This window comes from Piliocolobus tephrosceles, chromosome 8 (genome assembly GCF_002776525.5).
Source record: "Piliocolobus tephrosceles isolate RC106 chromosome 8, ASM277652v3, whole genome shotgun sequence".
In the NCBI taxonomy this organism is placed as follows: domain Eukaryota; kingdom Metazoa; phylum Chordata; class Mammalia; order Primates; family Cercopithecidae; genus Piliocolobus; species Piliocolobus tephrosceles.
Window position 1 is genome coordinate 100173379 of NC_045441.1, and position 19384 is coordinate 100192762.

Sequence of the window (19384 nt, forward strand, 5' to 3'; positions counted from 1 at the left end):
TTTAGTACAAGGTAGAATGTGATGGCCACTAGAGAAAAAATTAAAAACACGTGAGAAAGGCTTTATTTTTATGCTTATAAATTTGAACTTTATTCTGAAGGATAAGAGATTCGGGACATGGTAACTGGATTGACTGAATATGCTTTTCAAGTATATCTAACTTTTCTTATTTTGGGCAACTTCTCTCCAAACTGACTAGCAATAAATCTGACTGCTAGATTCCGTACAAATGGTTAATCTCAACCTGAACGAATGCCTCAAACCTTCCCCCACGTCTCACTGTGGATAACTGCCTCATAAAGGAGGGGGGAAAAAAAAACCGGCTGCGAGGGGGTGACCTGTATAGTCCATTTGTTAAAGGAGCAGGCGTTTCCAGTTCTACTTTAAAACAAGGCCCTACTTCCTCATGCTTCTGCCGTCTGTTCTAGATCTTACACTTTTGAAGAGCTCGAACGCTACACCCGTTCAAGAACTGCGGCAGCAGCCTGTGGCTGCCAACGCGGGCCACAGGGTTTGGTCTCCCTAAACTTCAGGGAAGCTGGAGGCATGGGGGGGGGGTCGAGTTGAAATGAGGAGCAAACAGAAACCAGGTGTCCCCAAGACACCAGAAAAGAGGGAGCCAGTCCCAGAGGAAACAGGTTGCCTAAAACAGTACCCAAGCCAGAGGGCCAGGCGGAGGGGAGTGGTCACGTTCAGACTGGAAAACTTTCTGCAAAGCAACGGGTTGGGTACACCTCGCTGTCCAGGTGCGGAGCAGCGCAGACCCCTAAACCCACGACCTGGTCAGACCCCGTCTCCTTACCGTCCTGCAGAAGTTCCCGGACTGTCGCTGCAGCCGCTCCAGAACCTCGAGCCCCGAGGCCAGCCACAACGACGCTGCCGTCGCCACCTTCCATGTTGGCAGGTGCCGGGTTGATGTCGTCAACTGCAGAACGGCCCCGCCCAGGTGGTGACGCAGAATCTCGGCGCCGCCCGCCCAACCAGCCCATGGCTCCAGGCAGGCCTGGCGAACTGACTTACCCGGCGGCTGGGCTAAGCCTGGCTAGGAGCCGCGTGGTTACTCAAGCAGTGGGCGCTCGGGGTCCGAGTGCTCTGCGCCCAGCGCACCGAGGGAGCCAAGGCCATCCGGCCGGCGCTTTCCTCTGTCTTTCGCAGCAGCTCTGGGTCGCGCCTCCTGGGCTGGCGTCGTGCCCGGGCCAAGGAGAAGGTGGGCACCGGAACGTGGCCGCAGCGCCTATCTGTGAAGCAAGTATTAAACCTCAGAACAGGGGCCGTGCGGCGTAAGGCAGGAGAGCAGAGCGGAGGTTTCAGGGAGCTTCGTTTGCCCTCCACACTAACAAGAGTCAGGCGTTAGTTGCTACACAGCTGTATCTGTCCCACTCCTTGACTGGCACTCCTGGGGTAATAAAAGCCCGCAGGAAATGCTTGGGAAGAAAAATTGTTGGGGATGAAGAGTGAAGAGAATTAGGGAGACTCGATGAAGAAGGAAGACTGAACCATAAAAGGACAAATAAAACTCACTGTCTCTACCCTCCTTCCTTCCACGAGACCTTTGACCTTTTGCCTTTTCTACCTCTTCCTCACTTTCAGCTACATGCCAGACTTTTTCTTAATTACAAACTGATAGATTGTCTATATCTCAACTAACGGTATTGAGGCTGTAAGAGCATCAGGTTGGTTCCCATTGTATCTTCTCAGCTAATACGTTCGCATTTTTTACCTAGATTTTTTTCTTCTAAGATAAATACTGATAAATTAACAGGGTCAATCAACCACAAGTATGCAAGAAAGTCTTAAACTTCTTCGCAAAAAGAAACTGTAATATGACTTTTTCATTTTGTACAGTAGGTATGTATCCAGGAAACCAATTTTGTCCAGTTCCAGAGCTACGTGGTTTTCTACATTCTGTTTCAAAAAGGTGCTACTGCTTATCCTGTGCTTATCGCTGTTCTAAGTATTTTATAAATCTAAATGCATTTCATACTCATAACACCTCAGGTAAGCAAGTCTTATGCTACACTGCATTATGCTCTCTTTGTCTCAGAGGATTTTCCCTGCTATGTAAGATCTTAGTCATGATGGGAATAGGAGTGATTCATTCATTACTTGTGAATTAGGAATTATTTTTCCTTCCTTGACTTTATTCCCCCCAGTGGAAGATTTTAGAAGAGTGAATAATGTTCATTCATAGAGTGAAAGTTTTGACCCCCCTACTCTGCATGCTGTCATGAGTTTACAAACATAAGACTCAATCGATATCCTAAAAGGAGCTAATAGGTAAGGCAGGAACCCATTTAAACAAACAATTGTACCAGGTGCTTTGGAATCTTTGGATTTACTTATTCCAGTAATTCCAAGCTTAGCTGCACATTGAAATCACCTGAAGAGCTTTAATAAAAACACTGATGCCTGCATCCTGAGCCCAGACATTTGGATTTAATTGGTCTAGAGTATGGCTTGGGCATCCCAGTTCTTAAAAGCTCCCCAGTTCATTGTAGTATACAACTAAAGTTGAAAGCTACCGATTGTTTTATTTTGTTTTGTTTTGTTGAGTTGGGGTCTAGCTGTGTCACCCAGGCTGGAGTGCAGTGGCAGGATCATGGCTCACTGCAGCCTCAACCTTCTGGGCTCAAGGGATCCTCCTGCCTAAGCTTCTAGAGTAGCTGAGACCACAGGTGCTTGCTGCCACGCCCAGCTAATTTTTATAATTTTTTTTAGAGATGGGAGTCTCACTACATTGCCCAAGCTGGTCTGGAACTCCTGCCTTGGCCTCCCAAAATGCTGAGTTTACAGGTGTGAGCCCAGCCCCCTGAAAGCTACTGATTATTCTTTAAGCAAATAAATATTGAGGCCTTCTGTATGCCATTTACTATGACTGCAGGAGTGGATAAAAATGAAATAATTCTTGCTAAAATCACTAATGACCTTGTTGCCATTGCACCCTTTATTTTTGCCTTACTTTGATGTTTAAGATACCTATCCCCTCCTTCCTTCATAATGGTCTCTCTTGGTTTCTGAGTATCACTCTTTAGGTTTATTCCTCCCAGCTCCAAAGTTCATCTTCAGTCTTTTTTGCTCTCCCCTTTTCCTCTGTTACTTAAATATTGGTGCTTCCAGCAGTTTCTTGCAAGACCCTGACATCCTTAAGTACTTTGGCTATTTTTAATTTCAACTCTTTGCCTAGAGGTTAAAGACTCTAAAGTTTGAGCAATTAGACCGTTCTAAAGTTGGCCCATATCCGATTCTTTTTTTTTTTATTTTTTTCTGTTTCATTTTTCCTTCATACATATCTGTTTCTAAATTACTAAGGCCAAAAACTGGAATATGAAAAGTAACCAACACTGTGAAATGGTAGGATTTTAAGTATAGCAAATATAAAACATTTATAAACTCCATAATTTCATCACTTGTACCTGTACCTCTTGGGGTATAAAAGTGATTTAGAATGCAATTGTAGAATTATAATTGAAATTTTCACTAGATAATATCACATTAAAATTTTTAAAAATAATTAACGTTTGTTTATCTTCTGATTCACAGACAACAGGATTCAAGAATTACAATAAAAGCACCAGGATATCTTTTGAAACACTGACTACTTAGTGTTGCTCTATTAATGCCATTTAACTTTCCTGAATAAAACAAGATATTTCCAAATGCTAGTCAAGTATTATATATAAAATAAATCAAATTTCTTGGCTTACCAATCCCAACAAAGTAGCATGTAAGAAATGTTTAAATAACCTGAAAACTTACAACATGGTAAACTAGGGAAAAAATATCGTTTTCTACATCTTGTTTTCGCACAACTATCTTGGGTAGTTTTCCACATCTATTTATCTTACAAATAGAGGCAGCATTCTATAGTATCATATTGGATACTGTGAAAAGAAGCTATTAATAAAAAAATTTCCGAGCCCACAAGCCTGATAAAAAATACACATTGTTGGCAGTTGAAATTGTTAGAATGGAATTAATATAGTGAAAGCATATTTTCTCTATACAAGCTTACTGTCTTTTTCAGATTTGAAACAAGTCTGTATTAATGAAGAGTGACTGCATGCAAACCACAATATGTCAAGAAAGAAAAAAAGATCCCATAGAAATGTTTCATTCTGGACAGCTGGTAAAAGTCTGTGCCCCAATGGTTCGATATTCAAAGTAAGTGTTGCTAAATGGTTAATGAACTAAGATGAAATTTCCCTTTTGTGCTCTGACTTTTTAAAAGTACTGTAAGACCACAACCATATGGGAACTTCAAACTCCTAGCTTTGGAATCATGATTTAGAATTGAGTCATGATGCTACTACTTGCCGAGTATATATGTGATCCTGAGTAAACAACCTCTCTGAGCTGCACTTTTTATATCTATAAAAATGGTGGTGGTTGTAACTCCTACCTATAAGTATATAGTGTATACTAAGTAGATATAAGTATTGATATGTAGATTTTTATGTGAACTTAAGTCTTGGGACAAATAGTGCAATTACTGGGTCCTGAGGTAGTGGTGTGTTCAGTTTTCGAAGAAATATTTCTTCGTATCTTTTGCTCATCTTCTAATTGGATTGTTTGCTCTTTTACTATTGAGTTTTTTTTTTTAAAAGTTTGTTATAAAATATACATAACATAAAATTTACCTCTCAATCATTTTTAAGAATACAGTTCAGTAGTGTTAATTACATTCACATTGTTGTGCATCTGATCTCTAAAACTCTTTTCATCTTAGAAGATGGAAATTCTATACACATTAAACTATAACTCCCCATTCCACTGTTCCCTACAGCAGCCCCTGGCAACCATTATTCTACTTTCTCCCTCTATGAATTTCACTACTCTAGGTACCTCATATAAGTCTTATATGTATTTGTTCAAAACTGGATTTATTTTGCTAATATTTTATGCAGCATAACATCCTCAAGGTTCATTCATGTTGTAGCATATATCAGACTATTGTTCCTTTTAAGGCTGAATAATATTCCATTTTATGTATATTTTGTTTATCCATTCATCTGTTGATATCCATTCATATATTGATAGAACACAAGATAACTTCCACCTTTTGGCTATTGCAAACAAAACTTTCATGAACTATGGGTGTACAAATACCCATATACAAGTACCCATGGTTCATAACAGGTCTCTGAAACTCTGCTTTCAATTCTTTTTTGACTGTGTACCCAGAAGTAGAATTGCTGGATCATATGGTGATTCTATGTTTAATTTTTTGAGCAGCTACTATACTGCTTTCCATAGCAGCTGCACCATGTTACCTTACCAGCAGCAGTGAACAAGAGTTTTAATTTCTCTACATCCTCATCAACACTTGTTATATTCTGGGAGTTTTGTTTTTTTTATTGTTATAACCATCCTAATGGGTATGAAGTGGTATCTCATTGCAGTTTTAATTTGCATTTCCCTAATGATTAATGATGCTGAATATCTTTTTGTGTGTTTATTGGCCATTTGTATGTTGTCTTTGTATAAGTATCTATTCAAGTGCTTTTATCCATATGTTTTCTTGTTTTCTATTGAGTGCTGAGAGTTATTTATATACTCTAGATATATATTCTGCTTTGTCAGATATGTGATTTGCACATATTTTCTCCCTGTATATGGCTTGTCTTTTCATGCTCTTAACAGGATCTTTTGCGGAACAAAAATTTCATTTTAATGAAGTCTAACTTATCAATTTTTCCTTTTGTAAATTGTGCTTTTGATGTCAAGTGTAAGAAACCTTTATGTAGCTCCAGATCCTGAATATTTTCTCCTCAGTTTTTTTCCCTAAAAGTTTTATAGTTTTAGGTTTTGCATTTAAGTCCATGATCAATTTTGCATTAACTTTTACGTAAGTGTGAGGCTTAGGTTAGGTTGCCTATGGGTGTCCAATTACTCCAGCACCATTTTTGAAAGGCTGTGGGCCAGGCACGGTGGCTCACGCCATCAAATCCTTATCCCAGCACTTTGGGAGGCCGAGGTGGGCAGATCATTTGAGGTCAGGAGTTCTAGACCAGCCTGTCCAACATGGTGAAAGCCCATCTCTACTAAATACAAAAATTAGTCAGCATGGTGGTGCATGCCAATAGTCCCAGCTGCTGGGAGGCTGAAACAGGAAAATCGCTTGAGCCTGGGAGGTGAAGGTTGCAGTGAGTCGAGATCACGCCATTGCACTCCAGCCTGGGCAACAAGAGTAAAACTCCATCTCAAAAAAAATAATAAAAAAAAGAAAGGCTATCTCTCCTCCATTTAATTATTTGCTTCTTTATGAGAAATCAGCATTTTCTATTTTGTTCCATTGATCTTGTATCTTTTTCCCTGCCAATACCACAGTTTTACTATATAGCTCTATAATATGTCTTGAAATCAGGTAGACTGGTTCTTCCCAATTTATTTACTTTTTCAAAATTGTTTTAGCTATTCTAGTTCCCTTGCTTTACAAATAAATTTTAGGGTCATGGTTCGTTCGCTAAACTGCATCGTCGCTGTGTCCCAAAACATGGGCATCGGCAAGAACGGGGACCTGCCCTGGCCGCCGCTCAGGAATGAATTCAGATATTTCCAGAGAATGACCACAACCTCTTCAGTAGAAGGTAAACAGAATCTGGTGATTATGGGTAAGAAGACTTGGTTCTCCATTCCTGAGAAGAATCGACCTTTAAAGGGTAGAATTAATTTAGTTCTCAGCAGAGAACTCAAGGAACCTCCAGAAGGAGCTCATTTTCTTGCCAGAAGTCTGGATGATGCCTTAAAACTTACTGAACAACCAGAATTAGCAAATAAAGTAGACATGATTTGGATAGTTGGTGGCAGTTCTGTTTATAAGGAAGCCATGAATCACCCAGGCCATCTTAAACTATTTGTGACAAGGATCATGCAAGACTTTGAAAGTGACACCTTTCTTCCAGAAATTGATTTGGAGAAATATAAACTTCTGCCAGAATACCCAGGTGTTCTCTCTGATGTCCAAGAGGAGAAAGGCATTAAGTACAAATTTGAAGTATATGAGAAGAATGATTAATATGAAGGTGTTTTCTGGTTTAAGTTGTTCCCCCTCCCTCTAAAAAAAGTATGTATTTTTACATTAGAAAAAAAGTATTTTGTTGACTTTAGATCTATAATTATTTCTAAGCCACTTGTTTTTATTCCTCACTACTCTTGACTCTATCAGATACCATTTATGAAACATTCTTGCTATAAATAAGTGCTTCTCCAAAACCCTGACTGACTCCCCAGCACCTGCTACAGTGAGCTGCCTTTCCACACCCATCACATGTGACACTCTTGCCAGTCCTTGACATTGTCGGGCTTTTCAAATGTTGGTAGTATTTATTAAAGATGAAGATCCACATACCCTTCAACTGAGCAGTTTCACTAGTGGAAATACCAAAAGCTTCCTATGTGTATATCCAGAGGTTTGTAGATAAATGTTGCAGCCTTGTTTGTAACAGTGAAAAATTGAAAACAACCTGGAAGTCCAGTGATGGGAAAATGAGTATGTTTCTGTCTTAGACTGGGGAACCCAAAGTAGATTCCAAGACTGAAATTTCAGTGAAAGCAGTTTATTTGCTAGGTCATACCAGAAACCATCAGTTGAGGTATGGAAAAATTGAACTGAGAAGGTAAGAAAACCAGTTTAAAGTCAGCGAGCAGGTTCTCACTGGTAATAAGCTCCATACTGCTGAGATACAGGGAAATGGAAGGGAAAAACTGGAGTATTGATTCCTCTCTCTCCTTGGTTGTCAGCTCTCTGTCCTGTGTGTGGGCGGAATGTACTCCAGCTGCTCTATAGTAAGTCCCAGGTGTTTGCAGTAAGAAGCTGCTGGCATGCACGGGAACAGCGAATGCCAAACACTTAAAGCAATTCATGTTTAAGTATGTAAGCGCTTAAACATGTTTTTTTTTTTTTTTTTTTTTTAGGCAGTTTCACTCTTATTACCCAGGCTGGAGTGCAGTGATGCAGTCTCAGCTTACTACAACCTCCGCCTTCCCAAATTCAAGCAATTCTCCTGCCTCAGGCTCCCAAGTAGCTAGGACTAAGTGCACGCCACCATGCCTGGATAAATTTTTGTATTTTGTATTTTTAGTACAGACGAGATTTCACCATGTTGGTAAGGCTGGTCTCAGGTGATTCGCCCGCCTCGGCTTCCCAAAGTGCTGGGATTACGGGCATGAGCCACCACACCTGGCACATCTTCATTATTTTTATGTAGTAAAAAGAATAAAACCACACATGGTTTATTTGAAATATTCTATAATTTAAAAAAAATACAGAAGCAGGAAAACCAATTCTAAGTTCAAGTGAGGGATGATGGTTGCTTGAACCAAAGGGTTGCATGTAGTAAGAAATTGTGATTTAAGATATATTTTAAAGTTGTAAGTAGCAGGATATTCTGATGGAGTTTGACTTTGGTTTTAGGCCCACTGAGTTTGAGATGCCTTTGAGAAATGAAGGAAGTAGAGAAAGAATAAAAGAAAAACTAGCTGGGCACAGTGGCTCACACCTGTAATCCTAGCACTTTGGGAGGCCGGGGCGGGTGGATCACTTGAGACCAGCTTGGGCAACATGGCAAAGCCCCATCTCTACAAAAAACACAAAAATTAGCTGGGCATTGTGGCGCACACCTGTATTCCCATCTACTCAGGGAGCTGAGATGGAAGGATCAATTGAGCCCATGAGTCTAAGGCTGCAGTGAGTCGTAATTGTGCCACTGCACTCCAGCCTGGGTGACAGAAGAGACCTTGTCTTGAAAAGGAATCTGAAAACAATGGAACCATGCCTTCAGAATTCTAGAAAGTTATTTTCAACTGATAAATCTATATTCACCCAAATAATCAAGGGTAAAGGTAAAATACATTTTTAGACAAGCAAAGACTCAGGGGTTACCTCCATGTACCCTTTTTTGAGAAGCTATTGGAGAAAATACTCCAGCAAAGTGAAGGAGTACACAAACCAGAGAATGACATAGATCCAGCAAATAGGATCCAACACAGGCAATATTCCAGCTATGGAGCTGGCTTAAAAAGAAACAGTAAAAATATTAGTAGGTTAGCTGGGTGGAATGGCCCATGCCTGTAGTCCCAGCTACTCAGGAGGCTCAGCAAGAGGATGGCTTGAGCCCAAGAGTTCCAGACCAGCCTGGCTACCTTAGTGAGATCCCTTCTCTTAAAAATAATAAGTTGTTGCCAAATTTGGGGCATTTGGAAAGTTCATTGAAAATAAAGCAAAAGTAAAAAAATAAGGGGGAAGGGTTGGCTAGGCAATCATTAATTCTAGGGCAGAAAGAAGTACAGGATAGGAAGAGCATAATACGCTGTTTTTCTCAGCAAGGAACAATACATACACAGTCATAATGATGTGGTGACTGCTTAGCCCCTAAATATGGTAACCACTTTGGGACAATATGGGAGGAAGTGAAGATAGTGATGGTGTAAGAGCTAAATCCTCACCTGTCATATCCAGAAGTCACTATATAATGTATAAAATAATCAAGAAATAACTAAGTAGTTATGTGAGGGAAAAAACAGAAGACATTGCTGGAAGAGTTAAAAGTCATTGATCTGGAGAATTAGGAGGGATGGGGCAGGGGACTGTTACAATGCATTATAAACTGAAGAAGCTTTTTAAAATTTTACGTATTAATATATGCATTCACTTGAAAAACTAAAAAATAACAATTTGGAAAAATCCATGAAGGTAACTAACAGAAGGAAAAACTAAGAGAATGAAAAGTGTTTGCCTCTGGGAAGAACAACTGGCAGGACTGTTGTTTTCATTGTAAGACTTGTGGAGCCATTTAATTGTACTTAACCATTTTCATCTATTTCTTGAATAAGAACAATTCTATCTTAATAAAGAGTTACACTTGTTAAAAAATAAAATAAAATAAAATAAATTTTAGAATGACCTTGTCTATCTCTGCAAAAAACCTTGCTGGAATTTTCATAAGAACTGTGTGAAACCTATACCTCAACTTGGGAAGAATTGACTTTCTTACTGTGTTGAGTCTCCCAATCCATGAACACAATATGTCTTTCCATTGATTGAGATTTTCTTTGATTTCTATCATCAGTTTTGTGTAGTTTTCAGGTTACAAGTTCTGTACATGTTTTATAAGACACCTAGGTTTGTTTTGAGCATGTTTGTAAATAGAATTTTTAATTTTTGGTGTTCACATGTTTATTGCTAGCACATAGAAATAGATTTTTATATGTTGATCTTATATCCTGAAAACTTGTTAAACTCACTTGTTGGTTCTAGTTTTTTTGTAAATTCCTTCAGAGTCTATATAGACAACCATGTCATCTGCAAATAAGGACAGTTGGATTTCTTCCTTTTGATCATGTACCTTTTGTTCTTTATCATGCCTTATTGCACTAAAAGTTTCAGTGCTGTGTTGAATAAGGGTGATAAGAGCAGACTTCCTTACCTTGTTCCTGTCTAAGGCAAAAGTGTTCTGTAGGAATTTTATGGATGCACTTTATCAAACTGAGGAAGGTTCCCTCTACTTCTGGTTTTCTGAGAGTTAGCTTTTTTTTTTTAGTAGGTATGGGTATTTTGTCAAATGCCTTTTCTGCATCTACATGATCACGTGCTTTTTATTATTTAGCCTGTTAATATGATGGATTAGATTAATTGATTTTGACTATTGAACATTCTGTTTTAACCGGCTTTTTCTGACAACACTCCAGCAAGGAATGATTAGGGGAGTGGTGCCACGTCACTACTATCTGATAGAAGTCCAAGTTCTTCACTTGGCCTCCTTCGACATCTGGTAGGTGAGGAGCTCCTCATTACTGCTGGACATGAGAGTTACAGTTCCCCATGGTGAGGGTAGCCTCATATATGCTGGGCAATAATGAAAGTCCTGGCTCTCCACTATGCCTCCTCTGATACCACACCAAGCAGTGAGGAAGAGGAGTGCTTCATTACTGCTGGCAGGCATGGAAGTCCAGGCTCCCCTTGTGGCCTCCACTGATACCACTGGGCTGGGAGTGACCTCACTGGCCACCAGAGATGAAAGTTTCAAATCCTTACCTGGCCTTCTCGGACATCATCTCAGTAGAATGTTGGAGCACCTTGTTAACAGCCTTTGGAGGGTAGAAGTCTAGGATTCCCACTTGGCCTTTGCTAATGGAGATAAAGCCATAGCTTTTTCTACAGTATTTGGCTGGAGTAGAACTGTCTAAGAGATTTCTGTCTTACTAGGTCAGACAGAACATTTTCCTGGTCCCTTGGTTAGAGAAGGCTTTTGTTGGGGCTGGTTTTGTCTGCATCCATTGTTGTTTCCAGTTGGCCAGCTTCTTGAAGTCTAGGATATTTGAGACAAAAATAAAATCCAGGGAACTCACCACCCTGTCATCCCTCAGGTCCTGAGGTCACTAGCCTGTCTGGCCATCTTTTCTTCACCTTTCAAAATTTTCTTGTGTTTGTTTTGTATGTAATATCCAGGGTTTTTAGTAATACTTAGCAGGAATAATAGGGAAAAGTATCCTCCATCTCCCCGTAGGTAGAACTTTCTCTGAAAAATATTTAACAATGCACTAAAATATGTTTGTGGTATTTCTAAATGCATAATTAAGGTTTTATATGCTCACAGGTTGGCTTTTAGGACACTAGTAAGAAAATACAGCTGTGATCTGTGTTATACACCAATGATAGTTGCCGCTGATTTTGTCAAATCTATAAAAGCCAGAGACAGTGAATTTACCACAAACCAAGGTATGTGAAACCAAGTGTACTGACTTTGTAAAACTTTTTAAATTTATTTACAAACTCAACTATCTTGTCTAATCAGAAACAACACAATTTAGAGATTTTATATGAAAAAGTTTTAGTTCTTTAGTGTTTTTAATAAGTATTTTTTACCTGTTATTACTGAATGCCTTGTAAACTATCAGTGTATATACCAAAGCGTTAAGGCCACTTTGAAACCCTCTCCTCTCACTAGGGCTATTAGAGTAGATGCCTGTCACACTGCCTCTAGTCTTGTACCATTCCAAACTATCCTCCAAGTAACCTATTGAAAATGTAAATTTTCCTCTCATTGTTCACAAGGTGTGATCCCTAGACCAGCAGCATCAGTATTATCTGGAAACTTGTTAGAAAGGGAGATTTACAGGTATACTAAATCAGAAATTCTGGATATGTGGTCCAGCAATCTGTGTTTTAAAAAGCTTTCCAGGTAATTCTGAGCTTGTTAAAGGTTGAGAACTACTGGCTTAAAGACTAAAATTTCAGCACCTGAGGTTAATATACAGTTTTTCATAATCTGACCTCTAAATATATCTTCTGCAGCCTTATCTTCCTTCAGTTTCTCCCCATGCCCACTGACTTTATCCTTCAAAATTCCTGAGTCATTTTAAGTCCTTGAACATACCCTGTCTTCTCACACCAGACCCCTCTCTCTCTCTTGCAAACTGTAGTTTATGTTTCTTCATTCAGCTCTCAATATTTGTAGCCATGAATCTTTTTTTTTTTTTTTTTTTTTTTGATCATCCTCTACTCATGTCCTCCCTGCTAAGCACAGGCTCTTATGTTGCACTTAATTCTACTGCATTATGATTTTCTCTTTATATGCCTGTTTCTCCCATTAGGTTCGGCCACCTTGAGGGCTGTAGCTATAGAAATAGCTTGATTTGTATCCTTAGCATCTGGTACAGTGTTGGAAATATATTAGACCAATAAATGGTTGTTAAATTGAAATTCTGTAACTCTCTTGAGCTACAAAAGAGAAAGCACCTTACATCTCCATAAAGAATAAAGCAAATTCCCCTAAACCATCATAATCCTATAAATCAGTGGATTGCCATAGGAATCTTGAATCAATGCAACTAGGATGATGCCAAGAAGTCTGCATTTTTATAAACACCCAGTGATTCTCGTACAAGTATTCCTCAAAAGAAATGTTGAAATACATCTAAAAAGAGTTCATAACAGTGATCCAAGGATAAGAAAAAGATGTTCTTTAAAACCTAGGAAACTTTAATACATTTGGCTGTATTAAAATTTAAACCTTTGGGCCAGACGCAGTGGCTCATTCTCGTAATCTTAGCACTTTGCGAGGCCAAGGTGGGTGGATCACCTGAGGTCAGGAGTTTGAGACCAGCCTGACCAACATGGTGAAACCCTGTCTCTACTGAAAATACAAAAATTGGCTGGCTTTAGTGGCAGGCGGCTGTACTCCTAGCTACTTGGGAGGCCGAGCCAGAGAATCACTTGAACCTGGGACACAGAGGTTGCAGTGAACTGAGATTGTGCCACTGCACTCCAGCCTGGGTGACAGACAGCGACGCTGTCTCAAAAAAAAAAATTTTTAACCTTTATATGTAAGAGCACAAATATGCTCAAAGACAAAAAACTGAGGAGAATATTTATAACACGATAGATAGCAATACTAATTTGTTTTATAAAAAAATTACAAATAAAAGGAATGACTAATGGAAAAACTATATATAGAAAAATGTAAAGAATATGAAAAGAGCTCACTAATTAGAATATTCAAATGTTAGATATACACTGTATGATAAGTTGTGAGGAAACAAGAACTTTTATCCATATTGGTGTATGTATATATTGGTAAACTCTTGGACAATAATTCTGTAATATCTGTCACAATGTTGTATGCTAAATGCCTATTAACAATTCTGCTCCTAAGAATTTACCCTATGAATATACTCAGAGCATGTGAAACAGTCTAAAAATACATTCTATGGTCCATCCATATAGCAGAATATCCCACTATAAAGAAGAAAATAGAACTGAGTACATCTCCCAGATATATCAGGAAAGAAAGGAACAGTAGGCATAGTGGTATTTATAGAATGTTCACACTTGTTTAAATTTTACAGGTATACAAAAAAATTGTTCTGGAATGCAGGTAAACTAATTCTCACCTTTGGGAAGAGGGTCTATTTTGTCAAAAGTGTTAGAATTGTTTTCATTTATCAAATTTTTACTGTTTGAATTTTTTACTGAGTGTAAATTGCTTTTAATTTAAAATATTTTAAATTGTTTAATGTTATATTATTTGGACAGATGCTTTTAGGCTAAAAATCGTTATTGCTCTTTTTCCTATACAAACATTAAAGTTTGGTGTGTGTGTGTGCAGGGTTTTTTCCTGTGAATTTTAATGTTGAGCTATTCATTTTGTCAGGTGATTGCCCATTGATTGTTCAGTTTGCTGCTAACGATGCAAGACTTTTATCTGATGCTGCTCGTATAGTCTGTCCTTATGCGAATGGAATAGACATTAACTGTGGTTGTCCTCAGAGGTAAAGCTCAAAGAAGTTGGAAGAATTTTCCAAAAGATTACAAAAAAAAACTATGTGTGAACATGGTAAAATATCTTTCTAGTTTTCCAAAACTTAAAAAGAAAATAGAGTTACAGCCCCGGGGCTCAAAACAAGAAGGAAGAAAATATAGGGAAATGTAATTTAGGAACATAAATTCAAAGGTCTTTTCTGATGACTGAAATGATGTATAGACAGGTGTTTTGTCTCCCCTCACCAATAGAATTTTTATGTGGCTGTGCCGTGAATCTCATCCATAAGTAGTTATATGAGAATCTAATGTTTACGGCAATCCCTAAAATGTATTTTTACTGTCACGTCAGATATGCTTGCTCTGAAAACTGATTGTTTGACTTAGGAAATCACCACATATTTTCTCCTAATTAGTTCCCCTTATAAAAATTTAAGGGGATTTAAGTAACTGGGTGTTGATAGGATGTACTTAATTTGACAATAATATTTCTTTTTTTTTTTTTTTGAGATGGAGTTTCCCAAATTGGAGTGCAGTGGTGCCGTCTGGGCTCACCACAACCACCCCTCCCAGTTTCAAGCGATTCTCCTGCCTCAGCCTCCCAAGTAGCTGGGATTACAGGCATGCGCCACCATGCCCGGCTAATTTTGTATTTTTAGTAGAGACGGGTTTCTCTGTGTTGGTCAGGCTGGTCGTGAACTCCTAACCTCAGGTGATCTACCCGCTTCGGCCTCCCAAAGTCCTGGGATTACAGACCTGAGCCACCGCACCTGGCCTGACAGTAATAGTTCTGCTGTACTGGCACTGTAGTAGATTATCAGTAATTCAAATTGTGTCCACAGAATAAAAGCAAAGTTGTTAAGTATAGCGTAATCCAAATCAGATGAGACATATTTGTATACTTATTAGGAGAGTTAAATAAGCTGTTTAGTGGTATTGGAATGCTGTAAGCCAAAACTATCTTTCTACTATTGAGACTAATAAAACCTCGTTATGCACAATAAACATCAAATTTGGAATTTTTGAAATCTGAAGTCATTGCAATTAATTACTTGAAATATTTAAACCTGTTTTGGTTGAATGACTTTTAACTTAATATTCTCACTTGCCAATGAAAACCATTTCTCCTGAGTACTTTTTGATCTGGGAACATGTTTTCCTAATCTCATATTGATCCACTTAGAAATGTTGAACCTATGAATTTTTAAAATCTGCTTCTATTCCAGATCACTAGAGAAATGGATGCACTTATATTTCAGTGCTTTCAGAATTTTGTCTTCTCTTCCAGTTATTTATAATTCACTTGTTCATATGTTTGCTTTACAAAGGTGGGCAATGGCAGAAGGTTATGGGGCTTGCTTAATAAACAAGCCAGAGCTTGTTCGAGATATGGTGAAACAAGTAAGAAATCAAGTGGAAACCCCTGGATTTTCAGTTTCTATTAAAATAAGGTAAAGACAATATTTCAATCTATTGATACAATCATCCGTTACTTAGGAAATAAAAGATTATTCCTTTTGTCTGATGCTGTTAGGAGTGTCTATCCTAAATAAATTGGTAGCTGGTGTATGGAAGTGTTGAAAATAAGACATTTAGTAAAAGAATATATACCATAATTTTCATGTATAGTCCTGAAAAACTTCCTCTTTGTACTTTTAACAAAAGTTATAGCCTCCCTTTATTGTAAGTTTCACCAAACTTTCAACTTTAGCTATGTAGTATTTAATGTTAAGAAACATTACCGGTGCCAAGTATAGAAAACAGGAAAAATATTTGCACTAAAATTTCACAATGAAAAGAAAATAAACCAGGAATCAGTTTTTCCGTGACAGGTTGAAAACATTTCTTTTTTTGAGACAGAGTCTCACCCTGTTGCCCAGGCTGGAGTGTAATGGCACGATCTTGGCTCACTGCAACCCCTGCCTCCCAGGTTCAAGCAATTCTCATGCCTCAGCCTCTCAAGTAGTTGGGATTACAGGTGTGTGTCACCACACCTCGCTAATTTTTGTATTTTTTAGTAGAGACGAGGTTTCCCCATGTTGGCCAGGCCAGTCTGGAGCTCCTGGCCTCAAGTGATCCGCCTGCCTCAGCTTCTCAAAGTGCTGGGATTACAGGAGTGAGCCACCGTGCCCAGCCTGAAAACATATTTCAAGATGAAGTATTATGTTCTCCCACTTGGGGATGGGGGCATGCACAGCAAATATTAAGGTTTAAATTCATCTGTGACAGTACTTTCATGGCTCTTTGATTTATCAAAGCCAAAGCATAGAAGCACTAGGTCTAAGATAAAACTTGTTTTTTGTCCTTTGTTGTCAGTAGTGAAATAGCTAAATTTGAGGTCTTGGGTAGGAACTGATCCCAGAAGAAAACCTTGCTGATAATGACATATAGTAATAATATGATATAACAAAGCTAACTAATTTAGTAGATGAAATATCATTTTAGTCAGTTAATGTTAGCATTAAGATTTGTGTGCTGTGAACAGATAAATGTAATTTTGAAATTGTAGGATCCATGATGACCTTAAAAGAACTGTAGATCTTTGTCGAAAGGCTGAAGCAACAGGAGTTTCCTGGATTACAGTCCATGGAAGAACTGCTGAAGAAAGACATCAGCCAGTGCACTATGATTCCATTAAAATAATTAAGGAAAATATGTCTATACCTGTGATTGCTAATGGAGATATCAGAAGCTTAAAGGAAGCAGAAAATGTGTGGCACATTACTGGGACAGATGGTAAGAAATAAATACTTGGGTTCTTTTAATTGGGAAGAAATGAGAGTGGGGAAGTAATATTGATTTTCATTTGTTTTGTTTAACATTAAGCCATATTTTCCCATTGTACTGTTTTAAGCTAAGCAATTTATTAAAATGATGTTAAGTTTTCTACCTGGAAAAACATAGATTATCTTAACTGGGATAAATTAATTCAGTTACTTTTCTGACGCCATCATATCTAGTGACAAGTGAAGAATTTTCTAGATATCCTACTAGTAAATAAAGCACCTAGAAATGAGAGTAAGTGGACTCGAGAATGATAAGAGCTAAAAGAACCCCAGAACTGCTGCTTAGTTTCATTATTCCCTTAAATTATTGGCATGCCAAGCCCTGTGATTGCTAGATGGGAAAATATAGATAAACTGAATTTTAAGCAGCCCAATTTATGACAGTCTAGATTTACCCTAAAGAAAAACTAAAGACTAATTGTTTAATGTAGAAATCTTTAAAAAAATAAAGATTTATATAAGTACATTTAAACTTTCCTGGTTTACAAAAGGTACCAAAATTAATTCTTTTGTAATTGAATTAAACATACTAATGTAATAAAGGCATCACAAAACCTTGGTGATAATACTTTTTTAAAAAAATTCTGTTTGCTTCATTGAGCTTGAACTAATAACCAGGGGTTCTTAATGTATGGACAAATATGGTGTGCTTTAATTTGTAGGTGTGATGGTTGCAAGAGGACTCTTAGCAAACCCGGCCATGTTTGCTGGATATGAGGAAACCCCACTGAAATGCATCTGGGACTGGGTTGACATTGCTCTTGAACTCGGGACTCCTTACATGTGTTTCCATCAACATTTAATGTACATGATGGAAAAGATAACTTCAAGGCAGGAAAAAAGGGTATTTAATGCTCTGTCAAGCACGTCAGCAATCATAGATTACCTTACAGACCATTATGGCATTTGACTAGACTTCCCAAATAATTTTAATATATACTTTTAGACCCACAATGAAACCACAGAAGGTCAGATTTTGTACCTTAAACTAGTAGCTCCCAAATTTTAGTATAAAAACAATCCCTGGGAGCATTTTTTAACAATCAGTCTTAGACCCCACCCTCAGAGATTCTGATTCGGTAGATCTGGGGTAGACCCAGAAATATACAGTTTAAAGAAAACTCCCGGTGGTTCAGACATCCTGATCATCCTAGGCAAACATTGACAAATACTGCTCTGAATACTGTTATATTAGGGGAATGGGTAGAGTGGGAATTTTTTCCTAAAGGAATCATGTTTTATCATGTTTTTAACATTTTAAAATAAAATTTATTTCAATACTAAGAAAGTATGGCTCATAGTATCTATAAGTTAACAAGAAGTATGCAGGTGCAAAAAAAGTGGTGGAACAAATACCAACATCCATCCAAAATGAAAAAGAACAGGAAATTCTGAATCGAATTGCACTCAGAACTTATATTAAAAATTCCAATTGGTTAATGACATTAAATTTGGTACATTTCAAAACTTCTAGATCCTCCGAAGATTGAAAGCTTAATAATACCTGCTACCTAAAAAGATAAAATTAACTGCAATCTACCATATCCTAAGTATCGGAAATTTGATAGCCAAGCTGGAGATGATTATATATTTGAAATGTTTCCTAGAGAATAGTAACCAGGTTTTGTTTTTAATTTTAAAACCTAATTTTCATACTCTCTGTTTAATGATATTACTTTTATGCCTCTCAGCAGTTGATTGTAACTTTAAAGTCCCATGGTTTGGGAGTGTTATTAATAGATTTTGTTATCGGTGGGCATGCACTGCAAGAATTAAGTATCTCAGACTGAAATAAAACAGTTCATAATTAAAGTATTATTTATTTTGCCAACATGAAAACTGTTATAAGGAAACAATTATGTAAAACTGTTTAATTAACGTTTGGGAATATTGAATGAATCCATTTTAACGTAAGCACCGTGGTGCCATCTTTTTTCTCAGTACATTCTGTTTTCACTTTTCAGTTAATGCATTTTTTTTTTAAAGATAACTGGCTTTTTCATTTTCTATGAATACTGTACAAAATAGGGAGGTATGGTCAGAACTCTGAATTGAATTACCCTAGTATTGTGAGCACAGCATCATCACTAGAGTAATGTGCTCGGTGTTTGGAAGGAACCAGTGTGGAAGTTCTAACACTTTTGATTAAAAGTAACTTCCTGGCCAGGCCCGGTGGCTTACGCCTGTAATCCCAGCACTTTGGGAGGCCAAGGCTGGCAGATCACGAGGTCAGAAGATGGAGACCATCCTGGCTAACATGGTGAAACCCCGTCTCTACTAAAAATACAAAAAATTAGCCGGGCGTGGTGGCGGGCACCTGTAGTCCCAGCTACTCGGGAGA

At 38.1% G+C, this 19384-nt stretch overlaps 2 protein-coding genes across 10 annotated transcripts in view; one reads left to right on the forward strand and one right to left on the reverse strand.

Annotated features, from left to right (window-relative positions):
• COG5 (component of oligomeric golgi complex 5) overlaps positions 1-1667 on the reverse strand; it is a 371971-nt gene extending 370304 nt beyond the window's left edge. For 2 of the 4 annotated variants that reach the window (XM_031936064.1, XM_023183075.2), the window contains exon 1: positions 803-1667. In XM_031936064.1, coding sequence (XP_031791924.1) covers positions 803-989 — 187 coding nt within the window. In that variant the 5' untranslated portion in view covers positions 990-1667. The remainder of the gene's footprint in view (positions 1-802) is intronic. The other 2 variants (XM_023183076.2, XM_023183077.1) reach the window with 2 other exon arrangements.
• DUS4L (dihydrouridine synthase 4 like) lies at positions 947-18855 on the forward strand. 6 transcript variants are annotated; one of them, XM_023183085.2, is made up of 7 exons: positions 947-1245; positions 4025-4161; positions 11595-11716; positions 14151-14268; positions 15586-15708; positions 16767-16993; positions 17706-18855. In XM_023183085.2, the coding sequence occupies exons 2-7, from the start codon at positions 4046-4048 to the stop codon at positions 17951-17953; spliced, it is 954 nt and encodes a 317-aa protein (XP_023038853.1). In that variant the 5' UTR covers positions 947-1245; positions 4025-4045; the 3' UTR covers positions 17954-18855. The 6 variants fall into 6 exon arrangements, with proteins under 6 accessions (XP_023038853.1, XP_023038852.1, XP_023038858.1 ...); XM_023183084.2 differs by having other exon boundaries at positions 947-1207; XM_023183086.1 differs by having other exon boundaries at positions 1029-1673.
• The last annotated feature ends 529 nt before the right edge of the window (positions 18856-19384 follow it).

Coding starts and splice junctions, on each gene's coding strand:
- DUS4L (XM_023183085.2), top strand. CDS start 4,046: ATGAAGAGTGACTGCATGCAAACCACAATATGTCAAGAAAGAAAAAAA. Junction 14,269..15,585: donor AACTGTGGTTGTCCTCAGAG/GTAAAGCTCAAA, acceptor TGCTTTACAAAG/GTGGGCAATGGCAGAAGGTT. Junction 15,709..16,766: donor TCAGTTTCTATTAAAATAAG/GTAAAGACAATA, acceptor TTGAAATTGTAG/GATCCATGATGACCTTAAAA.